This window comes from Carya illinoinensis, chromosome 15 (genome assembly GCF_018687715.1).
Source record: "Carya illinoinensis cultivar Pawnee chromosome 15, C.illinoinensisPawnee_v1, whole genome shotgun sequence".
In the NCBI taxonomy this organism is placed as follows: domain Eukaryota; kingdom Viridiplantae; phylum Streptophyta; class Magnoliopsida; order Fagales; family Juglandaceae; genus Carya; species Carya illinoinensis.
The window spans coordinates 9,675,813-9,698,667 of NC_056766.1; the positions used below are offsets into that span (position 1 = coordinate 9,675,813).

Consider the following 22,855-nt stretch of genomic DNA (forward strand, 5'->3'; position numbering starts at 1 on the left):
TTTTCTCAAAACTATCAAATAAATTACTAAGATCATGAACTGCAGATTTCAGATCTTTCATAAAAATCCCTGTTTTCTGAATATGCTTCTCCCCATTTGATAGCCAACCAACTATAGCAAGAAGTGCATCAACTCCTAAGTTTTCACAGCTGGATCTGTAACATCACGAACCTGCACACAATAAAACAATTACATGGATTATTATTATTGGTATCATCTTTAAGCTATAAAAAAAAATTACATCATTAAATTCTTGTGTAATTTTCTGCTACATGATGTGTTTGGAAAACAGATATTATCCAATATATGTTGTAGTTGCTCTGTCTCTGGATCTTACTCTTTCCTACCAGCATATACCTTTGTGGTGGTAAATGACCTCTCTTTGCATTTTTACATTCTGTGGTTATAACTTTTTAAACCTTTCTACTAATCATATCAAAAGTGGTGGTTTGTTTCTGTTTTTCTTTTGATGAACTGCAGGTGGATAGCAACAAAATGGGACTATTTTCACGATGATAGAAAATCAAAGTCCTTCCGTGATGATGTAGTAAATTAGTTCATATTTGTTGTTGTGTATTGGTGTTTAATTAAAACAATGTATGTATTTTGTATTGTTCTAAGCAAATTAGTTTCAGACAATGTAATATGTAGTGGATTTTTTTTTTTTTTTTTTTAGCATGCATTTAGTTATAAAGTTCAGTAGTTGTTTATAGCCTTAGCTATTCTTAACATAAATCTAATTTTTCATTTGGATATTTTATCATTATGGACAATGATATATATATAGAGTTTTATATAATAATTTTTTTTGGCTTTTCAACATTATTTCTTGAAAAAGTTGTAATAAAATATGGGATTTTTTATAAACATATTTTCCTGGAAAATAAATAATAACATACAGACTCGTTTAAAAAAAAAAAAAAAAGCGGGTTCAAACCCGGAACCCGGAATCCGGGTTTTTAAAAACCCGGATTCATCCGGGTTTCGGCCCAAGTATGACCCGGATTCATCCGGGTTGGGTTCCGGCCCGAATTTAGAATCCGGGTTGCGGACCCGGAACCCGGATGAACAGTCCTACAGGTCAGGTTTAGATGAAGCATTTGATTTAATTCCAGGCTTCGATTATTTATTCAGTTTGATTTAAAAAATTATAAAATCTTTTGCTTAACTATAAGCATTTAAGAACGTGACATCCTGACCTTAGAAAAACGAGTGTTACAACTTACATATAAATAAATTAATAAATATTATTATATCAATCTTCAATATATATTTTCTGATTTAAACTTTTAAGATTTAGGCAAAATCTAGAAGTTAGATTACATATTTAATCCTAGATTTTTTTCCCTCTAAGCAACAATTAAGCTTGGTTGAAGAAAAAAGAAAAACCTTCGAAATCGTGGCTAGTGGATAAGCCGCCACGCGTACACACGTGGTCCCTCTCACTCGCTCATTCCTTCGTCACCCGGATTTATCCTTCACCCGTCAAGAACAAAACTGCCAGGTGGGGCTAACGACAAAAACCATACCATCTGACGGTCCACGTTCCATCTGCTTAACAAACTTAGGGTTTCCGCCTACCTCATTGTATAAACGGCACAGCATCGACCTGGTGATGTGCAGTGCAGTTCGTTCTGCCCTCCCCCACGAAAAAAAAAAAACGAAAAAAAAAAAAAGAAAAAAACCTCAGAAAAAATTATCCACTAAAGATTTTCGGCTTCCTCTCTTCGTCGTCTCCGGCGAGTCTACTTTTGGATCTCTGGTCGATTTATCCCGGTTTTACCATTTTCTATCCTTCTCTATCATCCATAGAAAAACCCCTAAAAGAATTCCTCAAGTTCTCGTCTATCTCCAGTTGGATCTCTGTTCCTTAGGTTTCTTAAAACTTCAGTCTGGTCCCTGAGTTGTGGCTGTTTTTCTCTCTAGGGTTAGGTTGGAAGAGCAAGAGGAGAGGGAAAAAAAAAGTTAGACAAAAAAAGAAAGTAGAAAGGAAGAAGGGTACAAAGTGTTGGTGAAATGGCGGCGCAGATTCAGGTTCAGCATCAGACTCCGGTTTCGGGTCCGAACGGTGTCCTCTCTGGCGCCGGTACAAACCAGTTTGTGCCGACGTCGCTGTACGTTGGAGATCTTGACTACAACGTCACGGACTCGCAGCTCTACGATCTTTTCGGCCAGGTCGGTCAAGTCGTTTCGGTGAGGGTCTGCAGGGACATGAGCACCCGGCGATCTCTCGGTTACGGTTACGTCAACTATAGCAATCCTCAGGATGGTCAGTCTTTGATTCGGCTCTTAAACTCTTGCTATTACCATATCTAGTGATTTTTTGCTTTAATTGACGTAGTTGCTGGTTGACTGTTATGTGCTATTATTTCACGAGTTGGAGCTATTTTGTTAGCATGTAGTTATCCTATATGATTGCAAAATGTGTGCTTGTTATTGAAGGAAATGCTTCGTTGAGATTTTAAATTTCTGGCAAAGGTTGCGTTTTACATGCAGTTCTTTTTCGTTTCATAGTCTAGATGAAGATTTAGTTCGAGGGCCATGTGATTTTGATATACTATCAGATCGGTTAATGTTTTATCAAACCCTCAAAATATTATTGTTTTTTTCTTTTTCTTTCTTGGAATAGTGTTATGATTCCCTTTTGTAAATAGAGCTTGTAATACAGTAATGAAAATGGTAAGAGCAGATCTATGAAATGAAAATGGAAATAACGTCATTCATTCAAAGATTGCTACAGATAAACTGGGTATTCGAGGAACCCAGACCTGCCAAAAGAACAATATTCAAACGCTTACAATTTTCCAGAATGACCATTCCCTCTGCTCACGTCCCCCAGATTCCCTAGCAGAGTAACAAACTAAACCAATAACCGACTAACACGTGGATAGTAAAGTAGCTAACAACTGGAAGATAAAAATACAAGTAATAAATTGGGAAAGTTCTTCAGGTGCAAAACAGTGCACTTCACGAGCAGCTTCTAGTAAAACGGTGAGCTTCCTTCTGGCCCAAAACAGTGTGTTGCCTTCCTTCCATTTGTTCTCATGCCAAATGGTGCATTTCTTCCCTTCTCTACACTACATTTGAGTTCCACTTCCCACTTCACTTCATCCCCTTAAGTTCAACAGAGCCATTTTGAAATCCTGTCATCCCTTTCCCGACTGCAACCCCCTTTCTTGCCTCTTCTGACTCCCTAGAAGAGGTCATAGCAAATAGCATTATATGCAGAACATAATGGTGCAAGCATACGGTAGTCATTAGCGTGTAATTACTTGTAGCCTTACAAGTTGCAATCATCGCGACAATTTCATATGGTTTTATTTAAATTTTTAAATGTTTTCCTGGGATTAGTCGAGATGCTATTTATGCCTTTATGGACAACCGGTTTGAATTAAAAAAATATTTTTTATATCATGGTTCATGCGATAATTTGGTTTGGCTGTGTGTACAAAGGTGTACTTCGTGGTTATGTCGTCATTTTTTCTAGCAGTTATTCTCGAGCTATTCTAATTATAAAAGAATGTTATTCTTGAGCTTTTCTTTGGTGTGAAATTATAATGTATCGATTTCATCTGGTACATCCACACTTGACATTGTATTTCTCAATAATTGCTTATTCACCTGCAGCGGCAAGGGCAATCAATTTACTGAACTTCACTCCATTGAACAATAAGCCCATCAGAATCATGTATTCTCATCGAGACCCTAGCATTCGCAAGAGTGGAACTGCGAATATATTCATCAAGGTATTAGTATTGAGCTGATCTTTATGTGCCCTCCCCATCCACCCTGTTTCTGCTATATTTCTGTAAGTGTAGGCATATTTGTAGAATGTATTGTTTACTGTTTTGCTGTTGGGATTTGTTCCAAGGAAGGTGGATATTTTGTGTGCAAGTCTGTTAAGGAGTTTGTAGGTTGTTTGGTCTTAAGTATCCTGCACTCTAATTGGTTTGGCATAATACTTCATCTCGGGGTTGGATTGTTATAGCTTCTCTCTCTCAAACAGACAGTGTAGTCATGTGGATTGATGATAGTGGTTTTGTTACTTCTGCTGCATTTCCCTCTTTTCTGCTTTGCAAATCATTCATTGACTGTATTTTATCGTTAACTGTATCTTTCTTTCTTGGAGTGCAGAATCTAGACAAGGCAATTGACCACAAAGCATTGCAGGATACATTTTCTGTTTTTGGGAATATTCTATCAAGCAAGATAGCTACTGATGCCAATGGCCAGTCTAAAGGCTATGGTTTTGTTCAATTTGAAAATGAAGAGTCTGCACAGGATGCAATAGACAAGTTAAATGGAATGCTATTAAATGACAAACAAGTGTTCGTCGCACACTTTCTTCGTAGGCAGGAAAGAGAGAGTTCATTGAGTAAGACAAAATTTAATAATGTGTATGTGAAAAATCTATCAGAAGCAACAACTGATGAAGACTTTAAGAAAATTTTTGGTGAATATGGAAAAATTACCAGTGCTGTGGTGATGAGGGATGCAGATGGAAAATCAAAGGGTTTTGGTTTTGTCAATTATGAAAATGTAGATGATGCTGCCACAGCAGTTGAGGCACTGAATGGAAAGGTGGTGGATGACAAGGAATGGTATGTTGGGAAAGCCCAGAAAAAATCTGAAAGAGAACTTGAACTGAAAGGAAGATTTGAGCAGAGTATGAAGGAAGCAGTTGACAAATATCAAGGGTTGAATTTGTATGTTAAGAATTTAGATGATAGTATTAGTGATGAAAATCTGAAGGAATTGTTCGCTGAGTTTGGTACAATCACTTCATGCAAGGTTCGTAAGTAGCCTCCTTGTGTGTTGAAAACCCGAAACTCTGATTCCTGGACTTCTATTATCATGGCATTAAAAAGTTGCTTGCCCTTTGCAGGTTATGCGTGATCCCAGTGGGGTTAGTAGAGGTTCTGGATTTGTTGCTTTCTCAACTTCTGAAGAAGCTTCTCGAGCTGTAAGTCTACTTCTTGATGTTGGTCGTGAATAGGCAGCCTGAAACTGACATGTTATTGTTTACTTTCAGCTTGATGCAATGAATGGTAAAATGGTTGTCAGCAAACCTCTCTATGTTGCGGTTGCACAGCGGAAAGAAGAGAGAAGGGCAAGGTTACAGGTATGTTGAGGAGCATACTTGGATGTTTCCTGTGATTTTCTGCGATGAATAGTTTTTTCTGCTGCATTGTTATTTACATTAATTTAGGAGTCAAATTCTCAACAAATATGTATGTAATGTAGGGAGAATTAATTTTTCCTCGTGTAAAAGATTATAATGGTTTAGAATAGAAGCTGCTGTCTCTGCTGTGATGTTTTAAAAGTCAAATTGGGATCATAATAATCAGTGATTGTAGTAGGATTAGATTTTATATTGAAAATTTTGGACTAGTTTGGTTTTAACACTATAATATAATATATATATATATATATGTATATTGAACTGATACAAAACTCTTGTTTTCAGAATACAGAACTGATATGTTTTATTTTTTATTTTTTGATAAATAAATAAATTATATTGATTAAAGAATGGTAAAGCCAGTACACAACTTTGATGCCCTAACTAGGTAGGCACATTAGAGGCAAGAAAATCATGAAGGGCCATGCCATTAAAATCCACAGCAACAGCCCAACTACAAAGAGTTCTAAAAAATAAAACTTTAAGCTCCTCCAACGATTGTTCCTGGTCTTCGAATGTCCGCTCATTATGCTCCTGCCACAAGCACCACTTAATGCATAGAATTATCATCTTCCAAATTGCTTTAATTGGTTGCCTACCTCTTAGGTTTGACCAAATAGCCAAAGCTGCCTCCACAGTCTTCGGCATAACCCAGGCCATATCCAATCGAGTGAATACCTCATTCCAAAGAATCCTTGCTGTATCACAATGCAAGAGGATATGCTCGGCTGATTCTCCCCATCCTCACACATGCAACACCAGTCGGCAATAATAATCCTCCTTTCCTCAAGTTATTAGTGGGGAGTATCTTACCCAAGGAGGCAGTCCATACAAAGAAGCTTTGGGAGGTGCCTTGTCTCTCCATATCTTTCTCCAAGGAAACTGGGTATTGGACTCTTGGCCTTATAAAAAGTACCTTTGCCTGTTAGAGTCCACCACATATTATCCTTTTGCTGCCGGTTTGGTCTTATAGAGTATAAGAGGCCGTAGAAGTCTGCGAAACTAATTATTTCCCAATCATGTGCCGCCCCACTAAAATCATTGTTCCAAAGAATTTGTCCCCCCCCCCCCCCCCCCCCCCCCCCAATATCTCCAAAACTTCCCCCACTAATATGTTTTAATTTTATCCAAAGTGTCATACATATATGCATGTTGCTAATGGGATGCATTTTTTTAATCAATGCTAATTGTAATTGTGTAGTTGGTAAGCATTTTCTTATACCACTTAAAAAAAGAAAAAAAAAAAAAAGCATTTTCTCATACCAAAACGAAGTTTGATGACAACCTCTAATTATTTGCATCTTGCCTTTGGAAAATTTATTGTGTATGCAGCAAGATTTTCTGTGGATATGAGCTGTATTAATTTTAAACAGTATTTTTCTTTAAATCTGGCATTTCATGAATATTTCTTTTTGTGAAGGATTAATATCATCTGTGAATCTTCCTTAAAATCACCATAGCTCAATTTCACCTAGTGAGTGACTGATATGGTACTTAGCATGCATAAATACCTTTACTATGCTGGTTATTCATATTCATAATGTGGGATGTGTGTTACAAGTGCTAGTAGAGGGTGCTTATAAGGGCTATAGTCTCATCTTTTAGGCTTATAAGTTGCGCTTGTTTTAATAAAATTCTCTCTCTTCCCCCTGGTAAGTTACGTTAAAATTTATTTATACAAAAAGGAAATAAGAGCAAGAGGCGAGGGCCTTTGTAATACTGCGGGAGGAAGATGGTGAACGGAGCCCACATTGTCTAGATAGCAGAAATTCTTATGTGATGATTCTAAGGATTTCGAATTGTCACATTGAATAGTCCTTTTGGACTATTGAACTCAGATGTAACTCGAGCTTTCCTTAGGAGGTTGTTCCAAATTGTATCAAGTTGACAAAATTTATGAATAAGTCTATTGGGTTGTATTGCAAGAAGTATATTTTGATAAATAAGTATTGAATATACTCTTTGAGGAAATGTACCATAGGCCATAAAATAGAACTTTAATGTGAGTTATAGTCTTTGGTGCTAGTATGCCTGGTTAGGTAATGACAACACAAAATTAAAGTCATGGAGTAAAGAAAGTAACTAGGCTTGATCAATCATACGTTAGGTTTTACCTTACTGAAGATTTATTTATCCAAAAAAAAAAAAACCAGAGAGATCAACGACAATTTTTTTGTTATAAGAGGCCAAGTCTATATGCATTAAAGGTTGCAAATAGATTATGATTGCAAGTAGGCTTTGATTATGACAATTTCTCGATACAAATATAAGATTTTGAGGTCTCAGGAAGAAAGGATACAAGCTAGGGTTGAACAAGATAAGCTTTGGATTTACATGGTTGAAAAAGAGATTAAATATATATTTTGATCATAGGAAAGGATTTTGTGGAGAGATTTCTTTGTTGATCATAGAATGTCTTTGGAAATTATTATGAAAAAGAGAATTCGTGTTTATTATAATATTAAGTAATTTTGGATAGAGATATGAGCCAAAACTCAAGATTTGATGGAATTTATTAGAATGTATCATTTATGAAACATGAGGATATAAGGATTCCATGTCAATTGAGGTTTGAACCTAAAGATTGGTAGTAGTTAAGGTATGATTGGACCCAACGAGTTGGTAAGCTGATTATGATCACAATTAAAAATATGTAAGAAAAGAAAGACCATAGACATTAATGCTAATAAATGTTTCATGTACCTTCTGTGCTCTAGTCTTTTTACTAAAAGACTTGTGGTTCCCAATGAACTTCTATGCATCTCTCCCCCTTCCCTTGTTGTGTTAAATGAATTTGTTTAATTTCATTCATGCAGGCACAATTTTCACAGATGAGGCCTGTTGCAATGGCACCATCTGTTGCTCCACGTATGCCAATTTTCCCTCCTGGCGCTCCAGGTCTTGGTCAACAGTTTTTGTACGGGCAAGCACCCCCGGCTATAATTCCTCCACAAGTAAGTACACTTCATTATCTGTTGCATATTTTATTTATTAGTTCAACTAGGTTTCGTTTTGATTGTTGTATATGTTGTTTACTTATCCAAAATGACGGTAACCATTTCTTCATAATTGATTGATCATTTGTCACTTGTTAGAACTATTTGGTTGATATAAAAGTTAAAATTTTAGTATTGTTTGATATTCCTCTCTCTCAGTGTTTGTTGTTAATTTAGTCCACTTGACATTATTTAAGGGATTTATCTCTGGAGCATAATTTTTCTTTCTGGAAGTCAAATGTAAATATATTACGACTGTTCTATTAGTTGCAGTAATATTTATATCGGTATCTGTTTATTGATTGTGTTTCATCAGCTATTCTGAGTGGTGATAATGATTCTTTTGGCAATAAAATTTCATTTTTCTTGTAACAAAAACTTCATTAAGATTGGCAAAAATATTTCACAGGCTGGATTTGGTTACCAGCAGCAACTACTTCCTGGAATGAGGCCTGGAGGGGCTCCAATGCCAAATTTCTATGTTCCACTGGTCCAACAGGGTCAGCAGGGCCAGCGCCCAGGAGGCCGGCGTGGAGCTGGTCCTGTGCAGCATACGCAGCAGCCTGTGCCACTGATGCAGCAGCAGGTTGGTTGAAATTCGAATTTCCTTATGGTGGTTTTCATTTATGTTCTGGTTCCTGCACATGCCTCGATGAAAGTGGTTCTGTTTTGTTGCCCAGATGCTTCCTAGGGGACGTGTCTATCGTTATCCACCTGGTCGAAACATGCCAGATGTTCCAATGTCTGGTGTAGCTGGAGGCATGCTCTCAGTTCCTTATGACATTGGTGGTGGACCAATGCGAGATGCAGTGCTAGGACAGCCTATGCCCATTCAGGCTTTAGCTACGGCTCTTGCAAATGCTACGCCTGAACAACAGAGGACGGTGGGTCCTGACCTTAGTTCTTTTTTATTTTTAGTTTGCAGTACATCTGTTGGCAGCGGTATGATTCTTTACTCTTGAGGTTTTGAATTTAACTGCTCTCTCTCTCTCATGGGTGGGCAGATGCTGGGTGAAGCATTATACCCTCTAGTGGATCAGCTGGAGCATGAGTCATCAGCCAAGGTTACCGGTATGCTCCTGGAAATGGACCAGACTGAGGTCCTGCATCTGCTGGAGTCGCCAGAGGCTTTGAAGGCAAAAGTAGCGGAGGCCATGGACGTCCTGAGGAATGTTGCAAATGTTGCACAGCAGCAGGCCAACAGTCCTGCTGATCAGCTAGCTGGATTGTCTCTGAATGACAATCTTGTCTCTTGAGCTGGTCGATTGGAAGGGGGCGGCACATTTGATGTGTTTTCAGCCACATTTGAATTGACTTCATTTTTTTTTTAATAGGGGGCACCTGGATTCTGTTCCTGGCATTATTACTTCTATTTAGATTTTAAAGTTTGGGAGTTTGGCTATGCTTCGCATTTCTATATTGTGTAGGATTCTTATCTTCCTACATCAGTTGTGTTTTGGAAACAAAATTTGAATGATTTTGACTTTAAGCTATTGTTACCGTCTCATTGATGATTTCCTCCCTGGTTAGGGCTCTGCAAATTCAAAAAGTTAACGCATGTTTCTATCTGTTGGAGGGAAAATAGACCAAATAGGACCAAGCCGGCCTCTTGAGCCCAAAGTTAGGAGGGCGTCGGGGATTAATGGGCAGCCCAGCGAAAGATCCACGTAAAGTGCTTGTTAAAAGGAACCTTGCCTTAAGGTACTCGCGTGGGACGGATCTCGGTAAGAAGTGCTCTCTTAAGGATAGACTTCATCCAAAAGTGCTCGCCGAGGAGGAACCTCATCGCGAAATGCTCTCTAAAAAGGAGTTGCATCCAAAAGCACCCACTGTAAGGGGGCCTTTTCACGGAGGAATCTTCCCCCAACCCCCTCCACCTTCCGGGGACAAGGTTGGGAGACCCCAAAGCCTAGGACTCATGGCCTGGTTCTCAATAAGCGAGGCAGATAAAACAAAGATCGTAGATTATTGCAGAAGTGACCTGGTGACGAATTAAACGAACACTTACATAAATCTTGCTGAACATTTGTGTCTTGCTGAACATTTGTATTTGGTTATTGAACTAATTTAACTCATCTCAAACCATTCAATAATAGGATCCATTACATTTTCAGCTTCCTATAAAAAAAAAATTAAATTCATTTCAATCTATTTTATATATTTTAATCTAAAAAATTAAATTTATCTCAAATTAAAAAAATTAAACTTATTTCAATAAAATTTATAAAATATTATTATTTACCATTCAACTCAACCTGTGTGATGACAGTAAACCTCGTAAGGAGTAACCCTTGTAAGGAATAGAGGGGCATTTAAGGCTATCTTTTCGATGGCAGGCATCGTAGATAATAATTACTTTAGCTCCATGCAACTATATTTAGAAACCTATACATAGCATCCAAACTCCGGCAGTGGCGGGCCAGGTATACCTTGGGAGGGGCCATCCCCCCCCAAAAAAAGTTTTTTCAAAATTTAAAATATCTCCAAGTTTTTATTTATACTTTTATAAATATAAAAAATACTTTAAAAAAAAATTTATAATCTTCAACATTTAAATATACTTAGGAATGCTCCTTTCCAATTTTCTTCCTGTAATCTCAAAATTTTGTATAATTTCTATACACTATCTATTTTTAGGAATGTGTCCTCACCAAAATGAAATTAAAACTAAATTTAGAAGAAATAATAAACTTATTAATATAGATACCAAAATTTTTTGTTAAACAATATTAGACTTTTTAATATGAAAATACAATAAAAATAATTTAAAATCAATGATTTATATAAAAAAAATAGATGAGAAGTTTTATCCTCTAGACTTCATTGAGTAAGAAAAAATTTATTAAGGTCTCAATTATAACATTATAAGCTTAATGTGATATGAAAATATCTAAATTTTATCTAACACTTGATAAATTAGCTTATATACTAGAATGAAAGATAACATTCTAACAGATTATTTGATAATATTTACAAAAATAAATACTACATATTTCATTATAAAAATAATAATGAATTAATATTATTCCATAAAAATCATTGTCAAAAATCTAAAATATATATTTGAGATAAGTTTATATATAGTTATGTTTTTATTATTTTTAATCTATTTTTATTTTACCTAAATGTGCCATATGGTAAAAATGTCGGTCCCTCCTAAAGGAAATTTCTGGCTCCGCTGCTAAACTCCGGAGTTCTTCATCAAGCCAAAGCATGCTTTGGAAGAGTTGAAGATTCTTGATGCCATGGGATTCAGCCTTGCTATCTGCACACTACATTCAGAAAGGTCTTCTCTTTACAAAGCTTTTGTAAAATCATCACTTGTTCTAAAAGTTTAACCTGATAAGAAGAGATAGATTTTATTATTTATTTTATATCATAACACTCTTCCTCACGTGTGGGTCAGATTCTCATTCAATGGATGACTCAATATGTATAATATTTAATTAAATAAGATAGAGTGTAGAGTTATGATTCAAACTTAAGACTTCTATTTTCATATCATCTGAAACCACTACTTACCACAAAAACTTAAACTTATAAAAAAAAATATTATTATTTATTTTATGCCTTACTAGCCTCCTCCATCAGCACATGACAAAGATGATTTCGTACATCAAGACTCTCCTGGACAGGCTGAAGCGTTCCCTCGGTACTGTCACTCTTGTCCATTTCTACCCTCTAGTTGGCCACCTTGTATCCCCCAAGATTGTAACAAATATAGAGGGGTACTTATCTTATTCTTTCATAATGTTCGCATCATTTGATCATTATTTTATGTCAACCGGTTACAAAGACTTTTTGAAAGAGAGCTATAGATCTTCCTACAATAATGAACGTCTCTTATATCATATCAATTCAATTCATCTAGAATACTACCCATCTTTACTTTATATATCATTTTCGTATTGTCACATGATGTGACATAATCTTTTAACTTGATGCTATATTTTTTAAAATTTTTTAATAAGGAGAAGATTCACATTCTGTTTCTGCTCGGTTGGCCTCTAGGGTTTGCATAACCCTACCACGGGGGTTAAACATGGAATTCTGTTTTGATATGATTTTTCAGTTATGCTGTGCCAAGTGAACTTTGAATAAGAATTTTTTTTTCAAACTTTCGTTCTGATATTTTTGGTAACATGTTCTAATTTTGCATTCTGAAAGCAAAAACATTTTTTTTTTTACATTTGAACTCTGTAAATGTTTATGTTTGCACACTAGTATATGTTCTCTGCTTATTGAGTTGTTGATAACTCATTCCTTATCTACAAATATTTTTTTCAGATAATATTGATGGTTATGCTGGAGAACAAGAGTAGGAAATTTTAGAAAGATGTGATGATCGTAATGGAATAAATACCCGAGGGTACAAGTACTTATTTGAGAGTCGTAGTTAGTAAATTGATTTATTTTTGGATATGTTCATTTCATGAGTTAAGGATATTTTTGGATTTTTGGGGAGTTTTTAATTTATATTATTGAGAAATTATTTTTAATCTCTATGAAGGAACATGAATATTTGGGTTGTATGAAAAAATAATATTTTATGGAATATTCTGGATTTTATAATTATGTTATATATTATTAAAATTGATACAAACTTTTCGAATCTCTGAAAATGAGACGTTACATAAATTGATAAAAAGAAATAAATTTTATTATTTAATTTATTTCTTAATAGTCCCTCCATCAGCACATGACAAAGATGACTTCGTATGTCAAGACTCTCCTGGACAGGCTGAAGCGTTCCCTCGGTATTGTCACCCATGTCCATTTCTACCCTCTAGCTGGCCGCCTCGTGTCCCCCAAGATTGTGACAAATATAAAGAGGTGCTTATCTTATTCTTTCATAATGTTCGCATCATTTGGTCATTATTTTATGTCAACTGGTTACAAAGACTTTTTGAAAGAGAGCTGTAGATCTTGACTACAATAATGAACGTCTCTTATATCATATCAATTCAATTCATCGAGAATACTACCCATCTTTATTTTATATATCAATTTCTTATCGTCACATGATGTGACATAATCTTTTAACTTGATACTATATTTTTTAAAATTTTTTAATAAGGAGAAGATTCACATTCTGTTTTTGCTCGGTTGGCCGCTAGGGTTTGCACAACCCTACCATGGAGGTTAAATATGGAATTCTGCTCTGATATGATTTTTTAGTTATGCTGTGCCAGGTGAACTTTGAATAAGAATATTTTTTTCAAACTTTCATTCTAATATTGTTGGTAACATGTTCTAATTTTACATTCTGAAAGTAAAACAATTTTGTTTTGGCATTTTGAATTCTGTAAAGGCTCATGTTTGCATACTAGTATATGTTCTCTGCTTATTGAGTTGTTGAGAACCCATCCCTTATCTCCAAATATTTTTTTCAGATAATTTTGAAGGTTCTACTGGAGAACAAGAGTAGGAAGTTTTAAAAAGATGTGATGATCGTAGTGAAATAAGTACCCGAGGGTACAAGTGCCTATTTGATAGTCGTAGTTAGTAAATTGATTTATTTTTGAATATGTTAATTTGATGAGTTAAGGATATTTTTGGATTTTTGGAGAGTTTTAATTTATATTATTGAGAAATTATTTGTAATCTCTATGAAGGAACGTGAATATTTGGGTTGTGTGAATAAATGAATATTTTATGCAATATTCTGAATTTTATAATTATGTTATATATTATTAAAATTGATATTAACTTTCCGAATCTCTTAAAATGAGACGTTACATAAATTGATAAAAAGAAATAAATTTTATTATTTAATTTATTTCTTAATAGCCCCTCCATCAGCACATGACAAAGATGACTTCGTACATCAAGACTCTCCTGGACAGGTTAAAGCGTTCCCTTGGTATTATCACCCTTGTCCATTTTTACCCTCTAGCTGGCTACCTTGTGTTTCCCAAGATTGTAACAAATATAGAGGGGTGCTTATCTTATTCTTTCATAATGTTCGCATCATTTGATCATTATTTTATGTCAACCGGTTACAAAAACTTTTTGAAAGAGCGCTATAGATCTTGACTACAATAATGAACGTCTCTTATATCATATCAATTCAATTCATCGAGAATACTATCCATCTTTATTTTATATATCATTTTCTTATCGTCACATGATGTGACATAATCTTCTAATTTGATGCTATATTTTTTAAAATTTTTTAATGAGGAGAAGATTCACATTCTGTTTCTACTCGGTTGGCCACTAGGGTTTGCATAACCCTACCACGGGGCTTAAACATGGAATTATGTTCTAATATGATTTTTCAGTTATGCTGTGCTAGGTGAACTTTGAATAAGAATATTTTTTTCAAGCTTTCGTTCTGATATTTTTGGTAACATGTTCTAATTTTGCATTCTGAAAGTAAAAATATTTTTTTTTTTGGCATTTTGAACTCTGTAAATGCTCATGTTTGCACACTAGTATATGTTCTCTACTTATTGAGTTATTGATAATTCATCCCTTATCTACAAATATTTTTTTCAGATAATTTTAATGGTTCTACTGAAGAACAAGAGTCAGAAGTTTTAGAAAGATGTGATGCTCGTAGTGGAATAAGTACTCGAGGGTACAAGTGTTTATTTGAGAGTCATAGTTGGTAAATTGATTTATTTTTGGATATGTTAATTTGATGAGTTAAGGATGTTTTTGGATTTTTGGGGAGTTTTTAATTTATATTATTGAGAAATTATTTGTAATCTTTGTGAAGGAACGTGAATATTTGGGTTGTGTGAATAAATAAATATTTTATGGAATATTCTAAATTTTATAATTATGTTATATATTATTAAAATTGATATTAACTTTCTGGATCTCTAAAAATGAGACGTTACATAAATTGATAAAAAGAAATAAATTTTATTACTTAATTTATTTCTTAATAGCTCCTCCATCAGCACATGACAAAGATGACTTCGTACGTCGAGACTCTCCTGGACAGGTTGAAGCGTTCCCTCGGTACTGTCACCCTTGTCCATTTCTACCCTCTAGCTGGCCACCTTGTGTCCCCCAAGATTGTAACAAATATAGAGGGGTGCTTATCTTATTCTTTCATAATGTTCGCATCATTGGATCATTATTTTATTTCAACCGGTTACAAAGACTTTTTGAAAGAGAGCTATAGATCTTGACTACAATAATGAACGTCTCTTATATCATATCAATTCAATTCATCGAGAATACTATCCATCTTTATTTTATATATAATTTTCTTATTGTCACATGATGTGACATAATCTTTTAACTTGATGCTATATGTTTTAAAATTTTTTAATAAAGAGAAGATTCACATTCTATTTCTACTCGGTTGGCCGTTAGAGTTTGCACAACCCTACCACGGGGGCTAGACATGAAATTTTGTTTCGATATGATTTTTCAGTTATGCTGTGCTAGGTGAACTTTGAATAAGAATATTTTTTTCAAACTTTCGTTCTGAAATTTTTGGTAACATTCTAATTTTGCATTCTGAAAGTAAAAATATTTTTTTTTTGGCATTTTGAACTCTGTAAATGCTCATGTTTGCACGCTAGTATATGTTCTCTGCTTATTGCGTTGTTGATAACTCATCCCTTATCTCCAAATATTTTTTTCAAATAATTTTGATGGCTCTGCTAGAGAACAAGAGTAGGAAGTTTTAGAAAGATGTGATAATCGTAGTAGAATAAGTACCCTATGGTACAAGTGCTTATTTGAGAGTCGTAGTTAGGAAATTGATTTATTTTTGGATATGTTAATTTGATGGGTTAAGGATATTTTTGGACTTTTGGGGAGTTTTTAATTTATATTATTGAGAAATTTTTTGTAATCTCTATGAAGGAACGTGAATATTTGAGTTGTGTGAATAAATAAATATTTTATGGAGTATTCTGAATTTTGTAATTATGTTATATGTTATTAAAATTGATACAAACTTTCCGGATCTCTAAAAACGAGACGTTACATAAATTGATAAAAAGAAATAAATTTTATTATTTAATTTATTTCTTAATAGCCCCTCCATCAGCACATGACAAAGATGACTTCGTACGTCAAGACTCTCTTGGACAGGCTAAAGCGTTCCCTCAGTATTGTCACCCTTGTCCATTTCTACCCTCTAGCTGACCGCCTTGTGTCCTCCGAGATTGTAACAAATATAGAGGGGTGCTTATCTTATTCTTTTATAATGTTCGCATCATTTGATCATTATTTTATATCAACCGGTTAAAAAGACTTTTTGAAAAAGAGCTGTAGATCTTGACTACAATAATGAACGTCTCTTATATCATATCAATTCAATTCATCTAGAATATTACCCATCTTTATTTTATATATAATTTTCTTATCGTCACATGATGTGACATAATCTTTTAACTTGATGCTATATTTTTTAAAATTTTTTAATATAGAGAAGATTCACATTCTATTTCTGCTCGATTGGCCGTTAGGGTTTGCACAACCCTACTACGGGGGTTAAACATGGAATTATATTCTAATAAGATTTTTCAATTATGCTGTGCCAGGTGAACTTTGAATAAGAATATTTTTTTTAAACTTTTGTTCTGATATTTTTGGTAACATGTTCTAATTTTGCATTCTGAAAGTAAAAATATTTTTTTTTTTTGCATTTTGAACTCTGTAATTGCTCATGTTTGCATACTAGTATATGTTTTCTGTTTATTGAGTTTTTAATAACTCATCCCTTATCTCCAATTTTTTTTTCAGATAATTTTGATAGTTCTGCTAGAGAACAAGAGTAAGAAGTTTTAGAAAGATGTGATGATCGTTGTTGAATAAGTACCCTAGGGTACAAGTGCTTATTAGAGAGTCGTAGTTAGTAAATTGATTTATTTTTGGATATGTTAATTTGATGAGTGAATGATATTTTTGGATTTTTGGGGAGTTTTTAATTTATATTATTGATAAATTATTTGTAATCTCTATGAAAGAACGTGAATATTTGGATTGTGTGAATAAATGAATATTTTATGCAATATTCTGAATTTTATAATTATGTTATATATTTTTAAAATTGATATTAACTTTCCGGATCTCTAAAAATGAGATGTTACATAAATTAATAAAAAGAAATAAATTTTATTATTTAATTTATTTCCTAATAGCCCCTCCATCAGCACATGACAAAGATGACTTCGTACATCAAGACTCTCCTGGACAGGCTGAAGCGTTCTCTCGATATTATCACCCTTGTCCATTTCTACCATCTAGCTGACCGCCTTGTGTCCCCCAAGATTGTAACCATATAGAGGGGTGCTTATCTTATTCTTTCATAATATTCGCATCATTTGATCATTATTTTATGTCAACCGGTTACAAAAACTTTTTAAAAGAGAGCTGTAGATCTTGACTACATGAATAATGAACTACTTTTATATAAGAAAAAATCTACACAACCTCCCAACAGTACCCCAACACCCCACTTTTTTTTTTTTAATTTTTATTATTTTATCTTTTATTAAATATTTAATATATAAATAATGAATAAAATAATTAAATTAATTTAAAAAGAATAAATTCAAAAAAAATATTAAAAATTAAAAAAAATGTGAGATATTGGGGTGTTGGGAGGTTGTGTAGCAAAACCCTTTATATAATATCAATTCAATTCATGAGAATACTACCTATCTTTATTTTCTACATTATTTTTTTATCGTCACATGATGTGATATAATCTTTTAACTTAATGCTATATTTTTTAAAATTTTTTAATAAGCCACATGGTACCACAATACCATAATGTCAACGGAACAAAATGAATGATATAAACTAAGAGACATGATAACATTATTCAATATAATAATGTGTTTGTGACGCCCCCAAATCCCCACGCCCGAACACGGGGAAATCGAGACGTCCGGATGGTGACAACCCGGGTCACCATCCCATCGACGGGTGCCAAGTGTGTGCAAAGGCAATAAATGTGCAAAAGGAAACGCAGCGGATAACGAAAGTCATATAACTAAGTACCAGAATTTTTTTCTTAATGTAATACAAGCTGTTTAAAACATACGTAAATAAAATATTACAAAAACTCAAATACAGTTTTAAACAAATATAAAACATATCATCAGCAACCCGGCGGAGCCGCATCCTCGGGCTCAGCCTCCTCCTCCTCATCCTCATCACCTGCACCAAAAGCTACGGAACCACAAATGGTTCCGCAGGTAAGTAAACCCAAACGCTACCAGATAAAAACACATAGGACTCAAACAATATGCATGAAACATGCCCAATGCACAAAGCCCATAAAACATAATTTTTTTTCCACACACGCCAAAAATCCCATTTGGCCCAAAAACATATCCTTTCCGAAAAAATACGCCAAAAGTCACATTTGGCCGCCAAAAGTCCATTTGGCCCAATATCTCGCCAGAAGTCCATCCGGCCCAATATCTCGCCAGAAGTCCATCTGGCCCACGCCAAAAGTCCCATTTGGCCTCACAAACCATTATCCAATTTTAACCGTATACACCATGACCTCCCCTAGGGGTCATCCGCACACCCTGGCTCCAGTGTCACACCGTAGAGTACCACCACGCATGTGACACCTAACGAGCGATGCCCAGTTCCGCGCCCCGCGCGTTCGTAGCCAAGCATCCTCTAGCCCTCGCCAGCGAAGGGCCACGGAGTCGGTGAGTAGGGCGATGCCCGGTTCCGCGCCCGGCGCGTTCGTAGCCAAGCATCCCCTAGCCCCGCTCCCGTCATCGCTCTCGACAACTCAGGGGACATCACTCAGTTTATTCCGCTCCCGAGTGACCAGAGGAGCTCCACCGAGATAATAACCCATCCCGGCTTGGGCTCGTGATACACACGCACCCGCAATACACTTACGCCAATACACAGGCTTTTCACATAAATCCACAAACACACGTGCATGCACCATGTAATGCCATAACAATGCATAATAAAATAATCCAACAATCATAAATCAAATAAACAGGCAACTCCGTCCTCCATCCATCCGACCCCAGAAACTCCTCGGACTCAGTCCGGAATCAACAACCAACAACAGTAAATAATTGAATGAGCAATATATATTAAAATCTGAAAATAGGGTTTGGAAAATACTTACAGCGCTATACGGTATTTTTAGAAAACTCGCAGCGTTGCAAACGGCGGAGGAAAAGCAACGTAACAGTGTAATTTACACTGTGTCCGTGGGTAATAAATTACCCATTTTTGAACGGGGACAAACCAGGGCTTAGGATTGGTAGGGAATGGCCTAGGGATGATTGTGAAGCTATTGGAAGTGGTGGTTGGCCGTGGGTGGCGGCGAAATGGCCGGAAAATGCAAATCGGAAATTAAGCTCGTAGGAGCTGTTCCGGTGGTCGTTGGAGGCCGGAAATGGGTGGGTTAGGACAGCAAGGAGTCGGTGATGAAGTGGTAAAGAGGTGGTGGCCGGAGGTGGAGCGACGGCGGCGGATCGAGCCAAAAACCGTGTGGAAAGAAATGGCTCTAGGTGGCTAATGGCTGGCCGGATGGGGGAGATATTTGGTGGGAAGGTGCGCCGGAGGGAGGGGGTTCGAACGAGACCGGCGGCGAGCCAAACGGTGGCCGAACGGCGGCGGTCTGGGCTGAAGAAGATTCCGGCGACAGGGGCAAAAACAGAGCAGGTGCAGCGACTTCCGGCGGCTCTCGAAAGCTAACGGCTAGTCCGATGGCTCTGAAAATTGGTGGGGATGATCTATGGTGGAAGGGGAAGAGAATGGTGGTGACGGTGCATCAAACGGTGGCCGGACGGCGGAGAACTGGCCGGTCAAAGTGGTGGCAACGGGAATGAGAAAAAGAGAGAAGACGCTAGGGACGGAAGGAAAGGAAGAAGAAAGAGAAAAGAAAGAAAAAGAAAAGGAAAAAAGAAAGAAGAAGAAAAAAAAGAAAAGAGAAAAAAGGAAAAGGAAATAGAGAAAAAAGAAAAAGATGTGAAAAGAAATGAGGTCCAATCCTCACTCCGGAAAACACGCCGAAAAGAGATTAAAAACCACAAAACAATTAAAAGAAATAAAACACAACATCAAATAAATTAAAAATCAATTTAAAATACAATAATTTAAAATAAATAAACCAATATATTAATTAAATTAAAAATAACCCTTCAGTGAAAATATACGTAAAAGCGGGTCATCACAGTGTTTATATCATAACTATGGGTTTTTTTCTACTACTTTAATATTTGGATGAAATAATATATAATATTCTTTGATGGTATACCGGAAGATTAGTGACATGCATTAACGCGGTTGCGTTTATTTATGAGACACTAATTAAAAAAAAGTTTTTGTGCTTTATTTTGTTACGGAGCTTGCGGGTACAGATGTTTAGAATATTGATTTTCTTTTCAAATCAAACATAGATGGCGCACAATATTTTTGACCTGATCTCAATATTGATTTATTGGAATTTGGCACTTCGACCTTTATTAGTTGTAAATATTAATGCGTACTTATATATGTATTAATCTAATCTAATTGATTAAAAAATAAATTTTATTAAAAATAATATTAATTTAAATTTTAAATATAAAAAAATTAATATTAATATATAGATTAATATACAACTTTACTCGTACATAACAAAACTCTTGTTTCAGGATTAACATGCGGTGATGTTTACATGATAATGGAATGCTTCCAAAAGGATATAAATGGCAGCTCCGATGAGAGTTTAAGCAATAAGACTTGAGAAGACGATCGAGCAAAGTCTTACTGCTTTTACGTGTTTGCCATGAAGCATCGTTCTTACCAATCCAGCTTCTGAAGCAGTATTCAAGTCATGTTCACCGCTTTTTACCCAGAAATCTGCATTTCTTCAACTGCATAAACCAGAGGAGTTATTCAAAAGCACATACTACTCAGGAGATGGAACCCAAAGTTCAACGGATCTCAGAGTTCTTTATCAAACCAAAGTATGATTCAGATGAGTCGAAGCAGCCCTTGTACCTGGCGCCATGGGATCTCACCATGCTTTCTGCACACTACATCCAGAGAGGACTTCTCTTCAGAAAGCCTCCGGCAGCAGATGGCCGAGAAGATTTCCTCAAAACTGTCCTGGACAGGCTTAAGCGCTCCCTCTCCCTCGCCCTTGTCCATTTCTACCCACTTTCCGGCCGCCTTGTAACAGAAATGAATGAAAGCCAGCCTTCATGCTTGATTTTCGTCGACTGCAACAACAGCCCTGGAGCTAAATTCATCCATGCAGCAGTAGATATGAAACTATCTGACATTCTTTCACCCATTGATGTGCCATCCACTGTTCAATCTTTTTTTGACCATGATACAGCTGTCAACTTTGATGGCCATACCTTGCCTTTGCTTTCTATTCAAGTGACAGAGCTAAAAGATGGCGTCTTTATAGGGTGTTCCATGAACCATTCCATTGCTGATGGAAACTCTTTCTGGCACTTTTTGAACACCTGGTCTGAGATATTTCAGGCTGATGATGATATTTCGATTTCACGGCCTCCAATCCATAAACGATGGTTTCCTGATGGTTATGGTCCAATCATCAACCTCCCTTTCACCCACCAAGATGAGTTCATCAGCAGATATCAAGCCCCAGAACTCAGAGAGAGAATTTTCCATTTCTCATCAGAATCAATAGCCAAACTCAAAGCAAAAGTCAACGCTGAGTGCAAATCCGAAAACATCTCTTCCTTCCAGTCCTTGTCGGCTCTTGTCTGGAGGTGCATAACTCGTGCACGCCGTCTTCCACAAGATCAGATAACAAGTTGCAAGCTGATGATTAACAATAGATCAAGAATGGATCCGCCCTGGTCTCAGGACTACTTCGGGAACTCGATTCATATAGTGGCCGGCGTAGCCACGGCAGGCGAATTGCTTCAAGGCAATCTTGGGTGGGCGGCGTGGCAGCTACACCAGGCCGTGAATAACCACACCGACAAGCTGCTTCGCGTGTGGCTTCAAAACTGGCTGCAGTCTCCTACTGTTCCACAACTTTCTCAGTATTTTGATCGATACAGTTTACTGATTGGGAGTTCATCCAGATTCAACATGTATGGGACCGAGTTTGGAATGGGGAAAGCAGTGGCAATAAGAGGTGGGAATGGAAACAAGTTTGATGGGAAAGTGTCATCATACCCAGGAAATAATGAAGGTGGGGGAAGCATAGATTTCGAGGTGTGCCTTGCTCCAGAGACAATGAGTGCTCTCGAGTCGAATTCTGAGTTCATGGATGCCGTCTCTGTGTCTCATGATTAGCTGCATTAGTTTGCGAAGCACTAACCCTTTTGAGGATCCTTCAATATTCATCCAGTGGGAAACAAAGCAAATCATGAAAACAAAGTATTGTATCTTCTTACTTGAATATATATATATATTGCTACAGTTTCATCTCAAAGGAAATTGAAAATCTTGCCAGTTAATTTAAGCCTATTTTACAAAATCAGAATCCACTCTTTTACAAGAGGCTTGTACATGACTTGTACTTTTCAAATTTATGCCCAGCATTGCTTATTCAAATATCACTACCAATAATATCTCATTAGATATATTTTTTTTATTAGCTACTTATAGCCACATGAAAGGCAAGAAAATGGCACCGTTTATTGTGATATTCAATGAGAAATGTTTTAACCATGAAGACATCTCGTAAAAATAAATTTACAAATTAACTTAGTCTAATGTAGTATGTTAGATCGAAAATTTACTT

The 22,855-nt window shown here is 36.0% G+C and overlaps 2 protein-coding genes across 2 annotated transcripts; both read left to right on the plus strand.

The window, feature by feature from the left end:
• Window positions 1-1,605: 1,605 nt before the first annotated feature.
• Window positions 1,606-9,685, plus strand: LOC122296036 (polyadenylate-binding protein 2-like). Its single transcript, XM_043105421.1, has 9 exons — window positions 1,606-2,269; window positions 3,628-3,746; window positions 4,135-4,791; window positions 4,886-4,963; window positions 5,033-5,122; window positions 7,999-8,136; window positions 8,588-8,764; window positions 8,859-9,062; window positions 9,183-9,685. The coding sequence occupies exons 1-9, from the start codon at window positions 2,017-2,019 to the stop codon at window positions 9,432-9,434; spliced, it is 1,968 nt and encodes a 655-aa protein (XP_042961355.1). The 5' UTR covers window positions 1,606-2,016; the 3' UTR covers window positions 9,435-9,685.
• An 11,169-nt stretch (window positions 9,686-20,854) lies between these two features.
• LOC122297733 (uncharacterized acetyltransferase At3g50280-like) lies at window positions 20,855-22,496 on the plus strand. The gene has a single exon (XM_043107872.1). It carries the CDS (start codon window positions 21,046-21,048, stop codon window positions 22,402-22,404), a length of 1,359 nt encoding a protein of 452 aa, XP_042963806.1. The 5' UTR covers window positions 20,855-21,045; the 3' UTR covers window positions 22,405-22,496.
• The last annotated feature ends 359 nt before the right edge of the window (window positions 22,497-22,855 follow it).

Bases quoted from the DNA above. Each gene is read 5' to 3' on its own strand.
- LOC122296036 (XM_043105421.1), top strand. From the start codon at position 2,017: ATGGCGGCGCAGATTCAGGTTCAGCATCAGACTCCGGTTTCGGGTCCG. The intron at 2,270-3,627 runs GTCAGTCTTTGA...ATTCACCTGCAG, and splicing joins CTATAGCAATCCTCAGGATG to CGGCAAGGGCAATCAATTTA. The intron at 9,063-9,182 runs GTGGGTCCTGAC...ATGGGTGGGCAG, and splicing joins CGCCTGAACAACAGAGGACG to ATGCTGGGTGAAGCATTATA.
- LOC122297733 (XM_043107872.1), top strand. From the start codon at position 21,046: ATGGAACCCAAAGTTCAACGGATCTCAGAGTTCTTTATCAAACCAAAG.